General features: G+C 44.0%; 1 protein-coding gene and 1 pseudogene across 2 annotated transcripts in view; both read left to right on the forward strand.

Moving 5' to 3' along the window:
- Positions 1-12260, forward strand: part of LOC128719076 (uncharacterized) — a 34837-nt gene extending 22577 nt beyond the window's left edge. For both annotated transcript variants that reach the window (XM_053812696.1, XM_053812697.1), the window contains exons 6-9: positions 4870-4897; positions 6997-7081; positions 7220-7426; positions 12064-12260. In XM_053812696.1, coding sequence (XP_053668671.1) covers positions 4870-4897; positions 6997-7081; positions 7220-7426; positions 12064-12260 — 517 coding nt within the window. The remainder of the gene's footprint in view (positions 1-4869; positions 4898-6996; positions 7082-7219; positions 7427-12063) is intronic.
- On the forward strand, positions 2419-3724 carry LOC128719075 (uncharacterized; annotated as a pseudogene).
- Positions 12261-12499: the final 239 nt, after the last annotated feature.

Below are 12499 nucleotides of genomic sequence, written 5' to 3' on the forward strand. Positions count from 1 at the left end.
CATCGGAGATGAATGGAAGAAGATGAAACATTTGTTCGACATTGGGCACCGTGACACTGGGTAAGGTGGCTGGGTGAAAAGTGTGATCAAACACACGTGCCGAAATTCAGGACACTGCGTTGTATTGAATGGAAATGTGGCAAAGAAATTGCGGGGATATTGTGCAATCGTAGGGAAACACCACTCTAACCAGAGTACGTGACAAACTTTTACGCAAATATTTTCAATAACCTATTCGAATTTCCTATCCCTATTGATGAATTGTGCACAGTTTCAAACCTTTCACATTGAAGATTAAGGCACGGCCTCTCATGCTTGTTGAAATCTACTCGGGAAAACCGCTTCACCAAGCAGTTTCCGATGTGGAATTGTGTCCCTGAAGCACCACACTCGAAATTTGGCTTCCAAAATCCCGCTTCTGACTTGTTGATTTGCTGACGACGATGTTGCTATCATCCATAGGTCCCCAGACAGCGCTGTTGAACGCACAGCTCATAACTTTTCGCCTTCAAGATAAATAGCTACTTGCCTAATCAGAACGCGTCCTACGCAAACAAAGCTTACAAACACTAGAAACTCCGGATACGAAACTAAATATTCATCGTGGCCTGTGTAAACTGACGGATTTACTCGAGAACCATTATGCCTTTAACGTAATTGAAATATTCGCTCCCTGGTAACCTGGGTCGATGATTCTGTGAAACAGGATGTGCAAACGTTTAATCTACGCTCGGCATCTACGTTGGTGAAGATTAATTTTCATCGAGCTCACCTCACAGGAAGGCAACCGGGGGTTGATTTGAAAGCACACGGCGAGCCTTGCATTCAGAGCCTCGTGCTGCAGAGGGTCTTGGCGGGAAGGTTCGAAAAAGTACTATTGCTTAGCGATGAAACAGAACAAGACTATCCTTCCAACTGTGCTCCTCCGAAAATAATGAACGGCGTGCGAGTCCTTTTGCAAAGCGAAGGGATTTGACGCCATGACACAGCAAGAGGTCGAGCAAATTTGTTGACATAAATTAGCGATAACATGTCCGTCTAACAAACGCTGTCATTTCGGCACGACAAACAAGCCCGGACAAACAGGGCTGCTTGCTGGTATTGGTATTGCTGCCCATCATCATAGCACCCCCCAGAAGGTGACAACCATCGATGGGATCGTCAACGGGAACGGGCCGGAGACAAACTTGCGCAAGCAAGCAGCACAGAGACAACAGTTCGAGCAAATACGATAAATGAGGCGAAACGGAGTGTTATTCTATTGCTGTTTACTTGACGTCCTAAACCTTTGCAGTAATTGTGTCTTTTGCTATTTTTTTGTTTGCTTTCGGTCTACAATTGTTTCTTGCTGAAAGATGTTGGATGCACCACTGTGCTAGGACATTTAGTGCCAACATGATCAAAACAACCATGCTACGAATACAAACAATTGCGAACCAATAAGCTCCAACGACTGCCTAAGTGACATGAGAAGTTTTATTTTCAAGTGAGTCGGCAGCCACTCGCTTACCCCATGGAAGTACTGGGCGCCTCCATTCTAATGGGTTATGTTAGAAGATTGACTTTCATTTCTAGGACTAAACCATCATAGTCATCTCGCTTAGAAATTGAGGTTCGATGATGCATTTTATAGCGGTGCCGATCCCACAGAACACGCTTGATAGTATAAACTTAGGACTGAAGATTAAGGATCCAGATTATTAAAAATTTTATTTGATTTATTTTTTATAATTGAAATATATTCTCTATTTGTAAAAAAAAAATCCTTTTAACATCGCTTACTTTGAATCCGCGGGTGAATGAAAAGATGAAGAACAACATTTTCAACAGTTTTATCACATAAATCTATTAACTGAGTTGACTTACTAGACTAAACTTCATGGTAATCTTAACATTAAAGACCGATCTTTCCACAGCATTGGTAATAATTCGATCAAATATCACTACATCCTTTGCTGTGCTCCTTAACATGACTTTTCCCGTAACACCATGCGTCTATATGACGCACGCCGAAATAATCGTTATCAACCGGGTAAGCAATTAACTTTCCACTGCTCGCACCATGGATGATTTTGTCGTTCAAACACGGCTGTCACTCAGTTGCCAGGAGGTCATCGCGAACGGAAAAGTTTTAATTTCCTTCGTCTAATCATCTGCCACCGGTCTCAGCCATCGTTTTTGTCGAACGGGGTACAATTATCCAATTCCCAACCTGCTTTCAGTCAAAAGTTACCCATAATTGCTGTAACTTTTCCCAACTTCACTATGTCCGAGTTCGGCGACATAATGTTGTTGGATATTAATTCTTCGTTCGAAGATCGGCTGCAGGCGTACCCAGTTGGTCATTCCTTTGCCACCGTCAAAAGATATCGGATCGTTACAGCTGCAATCGTCCTGATCGCTGGAAACGACGACACAATGTCCAGTTCAGTGCAGGCAATCAAAGAACACGTTCAACGCGTCACCGATGCTGGTCAGCTGGTGATCATCAACGGTATGGATCGGTTCATTGGATTCTTCTCGTGGGACGTACAGCATCGCATTACCTGGCTCAAAATGGTGCTGATAGTGTTTGCGGTCGCCTACGAAGCCACTGCCATCGCCGCCATGGTGTTAGCTTCCATGAGAGGAATGTTCACCGAGCGAAGCTTTACGATGAGTTTCGTCACACTGACCGGGGCCATGTGCATCGTGATGTGGGTCTCGCTGGCGGTGTTTCGTCGTGACCTTACGGCGACAGTGGCCTTTCTTCAGCAGCGTCAGAACGCCATCCACAAGCAGCGGGCACCGCGTAAAGCTCTCCTAGATCGCGTCACCCGATATCTGTGGGTGTTCTACCTGCAGAACATAGCACAGGTATTCTTCTGGATCAATCTGCTGAGAGACTGTAGCCCACTGGCTGTGTTTGAGCTGCCTCTGCTGGACAGTGCGAATGTGCTACTGTACCCCTTAGCGTTGACGCTGATGTCGTTGATGTTTATACACACGATCATGATCGTGTCCACGCTGCTCAGCGGCCTAACGCTCGAGTTCTACTGGCTGGGGCAAGAGTTTGAACAGGTGTTTGGCGAGTGCACCACGATCGCTGCTACGTACCATCAACGTTACTGGGACGCGCTGGAGCTCAAAATTGGAGTGTGCGTTACGGAGCACCAACGACTTCTAGCCCAAATAAGCACACTGCGCAACAATTTGAAGCTCTATTTGCTGCTGAATCTCGTGGCCGACTTTTCCCTCATTACCTTCGCCGGCTGTCAGATGGTGATGTCCAACGAAGGTGATCAACACTTGTACAGCATACTAGCCGCGCTGACTGCGTGCCTAAACATGCTGAATTTTGGAGGGTTGTGCGATTTACTCAAGATACAGGTCAGTTTGCCAGTCTCGAAGCACAGTCAATGGATTTGCTTTTAGTGAGCGTCTCACACGCACACACACACATGTTCTCTCTCCTACTGCACAGGTACATGCCATCAAGTTTCATTTGTACAGCTCCCAGTGGACAGATTACTTGCGACCGGTTTCGGGACCACTTTATCAACGCTGCCGTCGGATCCGGACCAGCATACTCGTCGTGATGACACGGGCCGAGCACGAACTGCGCATTAGTTGCGGAAGCGTCTACGACATGTCTCTTGCCACTTGCTGGGCCGTGCTGCAGTTCAGCTACTCCGTGTTTACACTGCTGCTGAGCTTCTTCGAAAACACACCGAGAAGCCAATGAATGGGTTTTTGCGTCCGAAGGATTCGGAAAACCCCAGTCTCACTACCGGTCCGTGTTCATGCATCTGCATTAATGAGCCCGTTGTTCGCTATTTTTAGTGGAAAAGCTTTTATGTAACGGGTAGGGCCACGGTACCCAAAAATAAACACACACGCTACACCAGGGAAGCCGGATCGAGCACGTGCATGTCCCCCTGTGGGGCACGTGGCTGTAGCATCTTGTTGAATATAGATTGTAATTTTAACCACCCTGCCTATATGCCTCAATAAGCATAGTTTGCATAGTTTGCCTTGTCTGTTTTTCCCCAAAATTAGCAGAACGTGAGGTGTGCAAGGTTAATCAGCACCTGCCAGCACCTGGAAACGTGTCTCTTTTGATACATTCGACATTTGAGAAAGTTTTTTTTCTGTTGTACGACTATCTCGTGGCAGGATTTTGCACGCCAGTTATCAAAGTTTTGTATAGAATCAATCGAATAAATCAAACTTTATAGTTGGAAACCATTGAAATCCGAAAGATTAATATTTACTTCACTAGCAAGAAAGACTTTCATACCTCCGGCATTTCAAAACCGACCGATCACTTCATACCACTGTGTCCCGCATTCCGGAAGCTATCGGACCGTTTATTTTACAATCTTTTACTGTCACACTGTTCCATTTGTTCTCACACCGTCTTCCAAGCTCGCTGGTACTTCAAGCAATCCATTTTGCTTGGCTTTTTTTTACATAAACAATACTGAGATCTAGGGGCGGCCCGGTGGCATGATGGTAGCGGCGCCGGTCTTCACACGAACGGACCGGACCAAAATCCCATCCGGCCCAATCCCCCGTAGCAAGGACTGACTCTCCGGCTACGTGGTAAAATAAGTCGATACGGCCAGGCCGTTCTAACGAAAAAAAAAAAAAAAAAAAAAAAATACTGAGATCTCAACGTTGCCTCTTTTTTCCGGAGATTGGATACTCGTAGCATTGAAGCGGGCACAAAAATTCAACTCCCGTTTGTTGACTTTACTTTACCCAGTGTCACCAGTCCCTCAGCGTTGGCACTCACATTTGCCACTGGCCAGTTGCAACATTTTCAGGGTCCATCAATGACGATTTTGCTCATCACACTCTTCTATCTGTGCTTTCTTGTTTTCACAGCGATTGGATTGCTGCCATCACAAAGACGGTAAGTTTAAATTCTTGAATCTCATTGCTTATATTTTCGCTATGACTCTAGTTTGCTGACTCAGGGCCGGATCCGTAGGTTCCGAGCAATGTAGCAAATATTAGCACCGTAGAAATAGATCAGAAATTTTAATATAATATAGCATACAGGATTTTGCAAGGACACCAACAAAGCTTCCGTCAAGACCCTGATTTGTGTGATATTTTGTTATAAAAACTTTCCTCCAATTTATTAGTAATTAACATTAGTAATTATTTTCCCTTTCTCGTTACTCAAATGAATGACAAGCTCATTCATATATTCGGTTGAAACGTCTTAAGTAGATGGATTAAATCTCCCCAATGATTGGTGAGCTGGCTGAGCAAAATATTGCTACTGACAATGCTTTCCCTGCCAATCGTGCCATGAAAGATACGCAGATTGTACAAGCCCACGTTTTAGTTTCTATATTCCTTGACCTCTCGTTAACCTTTAAGCATGCAGGTTTGAATTCGGTCCGAAAACCTCCCTAATCCAGTTAACGGCCCATGTCAAACTATACGCATGAGAAAAAAAGGGGGAAAGAATAACCACCATCAAGCTTCATTTCGAATGAATCCATTTCGTTTCATTTCCGATCACTCTCATTTCCTATTTCCGTACCCCAAATTCACACTAACCGTACGTCTGCTGCTGACTTCGTTGGGCTCTTTGACTGCATACATCCTAACTTTAGTTTCATCCGAACCCACCGCAAACGTTTCGGTACGGTAAGCATCACTACACAGTACTGTTAGTATGTCCAACTCACTTCCAATCTCTGGCAACATGTCTATCGAATTCTGGGTTAGCAAACTATTTTTCATTACGAGGAAGCACATCAAGCTGTACAGCAAGCGGATTGATTTTGTAATGTCAAAATAAAATAGACCAAAATTAGCTTATTTATCACTAAACGGAAAATTATTCTTCAAAATAATCATTAAAATATTATTAAAGTCCTACCTCCCTCCCTTTTTCCAATTACAAAATATGAGCCGTTGCGTTGGATTAAGATTTATTCGATAACTGTAACACCTTCCCTTTAACAGCTTATCCAAATTAGCTAACCAGAGCACCTACCAATGCCCTAAAGGTGCTGCCAGCTTGCAAACAAACCAAACCTTTCAAAATGGCAAAAGCACAGAAAAAAAGCATACAGAACACTTTCGTAAAGGATTAAAAAATAAAAAATACACCATCCAACCACCAGCGTAGGTTAGCAGATTGCTGGTCGTCCGGTTGTGGTGTGGGAAAAATGGTGCCCACTAACAACAGCAACGAAAAGGTGGAAAATACGATTTGATGAAACAGATACCAGCTTTTGGGCATTACTTCTTGGGACCTCTTTTTTGTGCCCGGTTCCCACTTCCCAATCCCCTCTCCCTCTGGTCTGGAACTTCCCCGGTTGAACAATGGCGAACGGCAAGCAAGCAAGTACGCGCGTAATCAGGATTTACTTGCAGGTCGGACTGGCTTTTTGATAAAGCATTCACCCGCAAGAAAGCCTCCGAAATGGAGGCGCCCAGTAGCTGACCCGGACCTGCCGCAAAAAAAAAACGGTTCATATTCGTAGCCCGTACGCGGCCCCCGGGTTTTTACTCGGCCCACGCATTGCTCGACGCGCATACCGGGAGCGCACCAATCTTCGTTAATTCCTAATTGAATTTTTCCTTTATCTTTTGTATCAACCCATTTTTCTGTTGTTTTCATCGTTTAGCCGGTGTGAAAACTTATTCCTGCACGCACAGGAAGCTGGATTTTGTTTTCTATTTCCAGTCCTTGCACAATACGTTGCTGTTAAATATTTGATAACTTGGAGTGTAATGGGCCTTCTATCTTTAGCAGATTTTTTTTTGTTTTACCTCATTCCTTCATTAGCACAAATCCTTCCGGAAGTGTTCTTCTTCATTTTAATAAACAAATCTACTGTGGTCTTAGGCTTTTCACCTCTTGGCCTTTGGATTTTATTAACACAGCCCGAAACACGCCAATTCCCGATTGAAGCTTGATAAATAGAACGTCCTGTTGCGTTATATCTCTTATCAATCTCGCTCGTTTATTATCGGTATCCTTTACAGCTCCCACCACCACCGCAGATCGAGCTGGTCGTCGATAAACCACACCTGATGGGCGTGCTCCGGAGACCGATTGTACGGATACGACGTGAGTGTGCCTAACCCGAAGCGCACCAGTTGCCTTCGCCTGTTTCACTTCCAACAACAACCGTTGGTCGGAGATAGTGTCCACCCGACATTACCACCCCCCCGTAACATTAATTTCGCTTGTTCTGTTGTCCACCAGCTGCTACCAGCTCGGAGGTGTCGGCCAGACGGAAAAATCGGCACACCATCGAGCACAACACGACGAAGGTGAAGGGCGAGGCGGCCGTTGCAATCATCAAGAAAAACGCACAAGACACCACGGACCCGAAAGGATCACTGGCGTGTGCCCTGCCCTGGGGCCATGGATGGGGTTGGGCGACCCTACCCAATGGCATCTGGAGTGGTGGTAAGTAATGGGCCATTTTTTTTTGCTTGTTTGTTATACTTCTACAGCAAACGGATGGGATTGTGGCTAAAAATGAACAAAAAGATACGGCAAACAGATATTTACATGTAAACAGTAATATAATGTCAAACAACGAACAGAAATATTCAGAGCCTACTGTCTCAAAAATCAATCACAACCGTTTGGTGCACAAGAATTACTGCTTCCTTCGCCTATTGTTCTCGAACAATTTCAGTTAAGCCGCTGCGTAATTTGTTCATTCTATCGAATGAAATCAATTTGTCACTCAATTGAGCAACAAAGGTTTGGCTGTGGAACAACACTAGAAAGCCACCAGTTCGTACTTCAAAAGATGGTTTCCATTAGGGAAACCTGTGTTTCCTTTTACCGCAAGCGCCATAACATGGGCCTTTTGGCTGCTCGCCGTTACCAACTCATCGATGTATGAAAATTGATTTCTAGCAGAGAAAAGAGAATAAATTGAATTCGTGACGCTTACGTTGCTCACCGGTACGGGACCATCTTGGCTCTTGCCAGTGGCAATGTTCCCGAAGCAATCTTCACTAGCAATCGTCCCGAAAAATTGAAACATCGTTTGTTCAAAAGCATACCATATGGGTGATGATGATGATGATGAATGACGCTCCTGTTCCTGGGGCAGGATTACGTTTATCGTTTCCCGTATCTCTCTCTACAAATCGCTTCATTTTGTTTTATTGTAGTGAAAGACAAAAAAAAGGGCAAGAAACGAGAGATTGAGCGACGATGGTAGTGGTGTAGCTGAAATCACCGTTAAATGAAAGCAATGAAAGCAGCAACATATTGAACTGCCATAAAGCACTCCGAAAAGCACTCCGTTCAATCGATAGCCAAAGCTGCCTCAAATCAACGCTTGTCTACATCACACACGAAAAAAATAACCATTACATCCGATTGCCATGATGAGAGATTTCATACGAGGAGGGGCTTGTTTTTTTACATGTGTCTTTATTCCGTCCATTGTAAAGCACTGCTCAGTTCGAGGTCAAATCGAACGGGGATGAAAATTCCATGACAAGTCGAAGCAATTGCGAATCATTGACAGTGTTCGAAAATTAATGCTTGCATTCAACGTTTCAAACATTGGTCTGATACCCGTTTTTATCATTGGGTTGGAAACTGATTGTCAATTTGTGCAATGCGCTCGCTTCATATCGATTTTCATTGTAAGTTGATCTATAAATACACGCTCGCTCGATCTGTAAATTTGTTTCTATCGAAGTGTGTGAAAAAAGTTTTGCGATGCAAATCAAGCAGATGTTAAAAAGCAAAAATAAACCAGTAGAATAATAGTTACACGTATTAAAACGAGCATTACGATCGATGTGACTGATATCGATGGTGAGATCAAATGGCACTTTTCCTCAAATGGATATCTTGCTCATGGACAATTAAATTGTACTCTTTTTACACAGAGAGACGGAATGTAAGTCCGTATGATGAACTAGCTGCACAAACAAGACATGAAACACAGGAATTTTCATACAGTGGACTAGAATCCTTCAACAGGGTAATCATTAAATTGTAAAATTGTTATTTTCTTAAAAATTGTATACCATTTGTACTGTACAATGATGCAGAAAATCATTAAAGAATAATTTTCCAGTCCTATAGAGAGTAATACAACCTTTTCTTCTGTTAAATAAAGAATACAAAATACAATTAGGACAAGAACTGATCTGATCTGACCAATGTTTTATACAACTATAAAGAATTTCAGATGACCTTCGCGAGAGCAACATGCAATAATTCTTGATGGTATGATATAAAGCTAAAGTTTTTGTTATTTTAAACAAGCTGTTTTAATGCAAAATCATTACAAACGAACATCGAAAACATTAATGTCATAAACATAGAATATTCAAATAATACCACCGTTGAAGCTATGAGGGGAAATATGCAAACTTCTTAGACACAAATAAGAACGAACTGTAATCCGAGATATAACAACACCAAAACACTTTACTAAATTAATAAAAACCATCGTATCGAGCTATAAGTTGTGTGTTGTCGCCCATCCCGCCTGGTAAATTATTACTCAACTTATTTTTCCACAACTTCACCAAAGTAAACGTACATTACCTTACTCAGTGGCAGTATCCGGCATCGCTCGCGGCAAACGGAAGCCGAATGCTTGGCACGTAGTAATTATTTTCGTCCGCGCTAATAGCAAGTCAATCCGAATTAATGTTTGTTTTCTTGGCATCATTTCACGCACCGCCAATTTTGCTATCGATGAAAATGAAACAAATGCCATCCAGTGTCGGATCGGGCATCGTCTAACCCGTCGGACCAACACCGGCCCGAATCTTAACGGACCAAGATTGGCCGAAGGGAAAACTTTCTCCGTTTCTCTTGCCAAGTTCCGGCCCGGGGTTCTACATTGCCGAGCGAACCGAACTGTCACCGGACGAAAATGAAACTTTGATTGAATTTTGGGATATCCCGAAAGCGATATTGCCCAAACTTTTCTGGTCCCGGGCGACATGACTCTTTTCTGCATCAGCATGCGGACGGGCCGACGACGATCATTCTGCTCCGCCCGAACGCTTTTCAAGTAATTAGCGACCGGAAGCAGCATATTAATCACCCAACGAAATGGACGACCACCTCCACAATTTGGTGCTTTAGTTTGTGCCTTTTTTTTTGCTTTCCTTATCCGAGAATTTACTGCCGACCGAAAGTGAGACATCACTGACGGGACGCTGTTCTATGCTTCTTTGCCAAGAGTCGCACGAAAGTCTTCCCAAGACGCTGTAAGAAATGGCCAAAGCACCGAAAACCAAACGTGATAAAAACAGTCTGCTTCTCATCATTGTTTTTGCCCGTTCTCTATCAAGACGCAAGCATCCGAGGACCTATTCTATGGGAAATTTTTCACCTCACTAACCACGGTCTATTTCTTGTTGCTGTTTCGCCGAACATGCCCGGTCTATCATAACGCAGGAAACACCAGAAGTGTGCCTGGTGGTACAAAAAAAAACTTTTCCCCATCCGCTAAAGTCTCCACAATCCCGAACAATTCTCTCACATCCAGCTGAGATAAAGAGCTCAAAACTTTCGCCCCCCATCCTTTGCCGTTGCGTGATGAAAACCGCGTAGCCGATTATGATGATCCGCCGCCGATGACAACGTGGGGCAAAAACAGAACGGACACTTTTTCCCTCCATTCTAATGTGTTTGTGTATCTTCCCACCCACCGAGTGAGATTTACATACCGCTGCAAATGGGGCAAGACACGGGCATGTTGATGAGGAAGGTGGCAACAAAAAAAAACATGAACACGGTGTTGATGATGATGACGATGATGGTGATGATTATCATGTTTCATGGTTTGACTTTGATTACACTCGTTTGGAAATGTGTTATGCGAAAGATCTCCAAGGTGCCGCCGACAGGCAGTTAAGAGATGAGAACGGGTACGCAGGTAGATTGAACCGGTGAAGATTTGCTGGCCAGAATCAGCAAAACTTCCACAGGCCATCCGCATCCTGGGCTGTGGATCATTGCCGGTAAACGCAAAGTTTGATTACTTTTGCACTCGAACAATGTCTTTGCTTCGAGGATGATTCCGCTCCAGCAGGGAAGCATCATGTCCTCTCTTAAAGCTAATGACTCCCGCAGTAGATCGAAAGTAAACACACTCCCTGACAGAAGGTCGGATAAAACAGCGAAACAGCCAAAAACCCGGCCAAGGTTATGCGAATTTACAGTCACATTAAACAAATGGATCCTATTTCAACGATAACCATCCGATGAATGTTTAATCGGCTAATTGATATGCTCGGATGGGTCGCCGGCCAAGGGACACCATCGAGAAGGACAACAAAAAGCATCCTTCGGGACTGGCATGATTCAAGTGGAGTGAACTTTTTTTTTGCTTCTATGTCACCGCTGCTATACAAGCATCAAAAGAACAAGTTCTACAAAGTTGTGCCCAATAGGAGGGGGCGGGCTACAATGCCGTTCCCCGGAGAGAAAATCAAGGCTACGGCGGTCAAGGATGTCTGCCGAAGACTTTCCATTCAATCATACACACTGGCCACATCCATCCGCAGTCGATGGATGGAGTCGAATTTCAAACCGTACACTCCCAGGAGTACATCGTCATCGTGCGCTTGAGATTGACAAATTTATTGGAAAACTTTTGCGCGATTTTTCTTCCTTCCGCACGATGCGTTGAACGGATTATGGATAACGCAAAAAAACTCTCTCCCGAAGGATCCTCTTTTTCCTAGCTTGGCCTTTGATTACGTGGAGCCGTATATTTCATTTTGAAGTTTACTTGTCGGGAAAGAGAGTGAACTTCATCAATCAAAAATGTAGACAACGTTTGATGATTTATATGTATGGCCGTACCATGCGGGAAAAGTGTACATAAATCAGTGTACAAAAACCTGAATTATCGTTGCTTTTACGCAATTACTGCGTAACACATAAATACCATTAATGCATGCCACCGTGTCGACGATCGGACAGCGCCATCTATCGGTGGGTGTAATTACTAACAGAAGGGTGTTGTCCATCGAAACTGTTTCCAAGAAAATTATGTATTTGCACTATTTTAATCATGTTGCCATAATTCTTTCCTTTTCCAGCACTCACTTGGTCGCAGTGCGAAGATTCGATAACGCTGCACGCCCTACCGACGACTCACTGTACCAACATGATAGAAACACCGTGTGCCGGCGGTATCTACCACACCGACATCGGACCGTTCGATTTGCACGGCATCGAGGACGTCGGCGGTGAGGACTTTGACTACGCGATGGACTGTGGGGATTTCATCTTTTAAAGTCGCTTCTGTGGTGGGAATTGTCTGGCGACCGCAATTGGAAGTTGTTCGATGTGCGACGGCATCATCAACATGTCATGTCATCAGCCGTTACACATGTTTTAGAATCGGATGTTTTACAGTATGCAGAGATCGATGACTAGGGGATACTCGAACGCTCCTAGCAACTCTGTGCAGAATATTCAGTGATCGTGAAGGTACGTGGTGAGATTTAAAATATTGTCATGCATTGTATCACG

This window comes from Anopheles marshallii, chromosome 2 (genome assembly GCF_943734725.1).
Source record: "Anopheles marshallii chromosome 2, idAnoMarsDA_429_01, whole genome shotgun sequence".
NCBI lineage: Eukaryota > Metazoa > Arthropoda > Insecta > Diptera > Culicidae > Anopheles > Anopheles marshallii.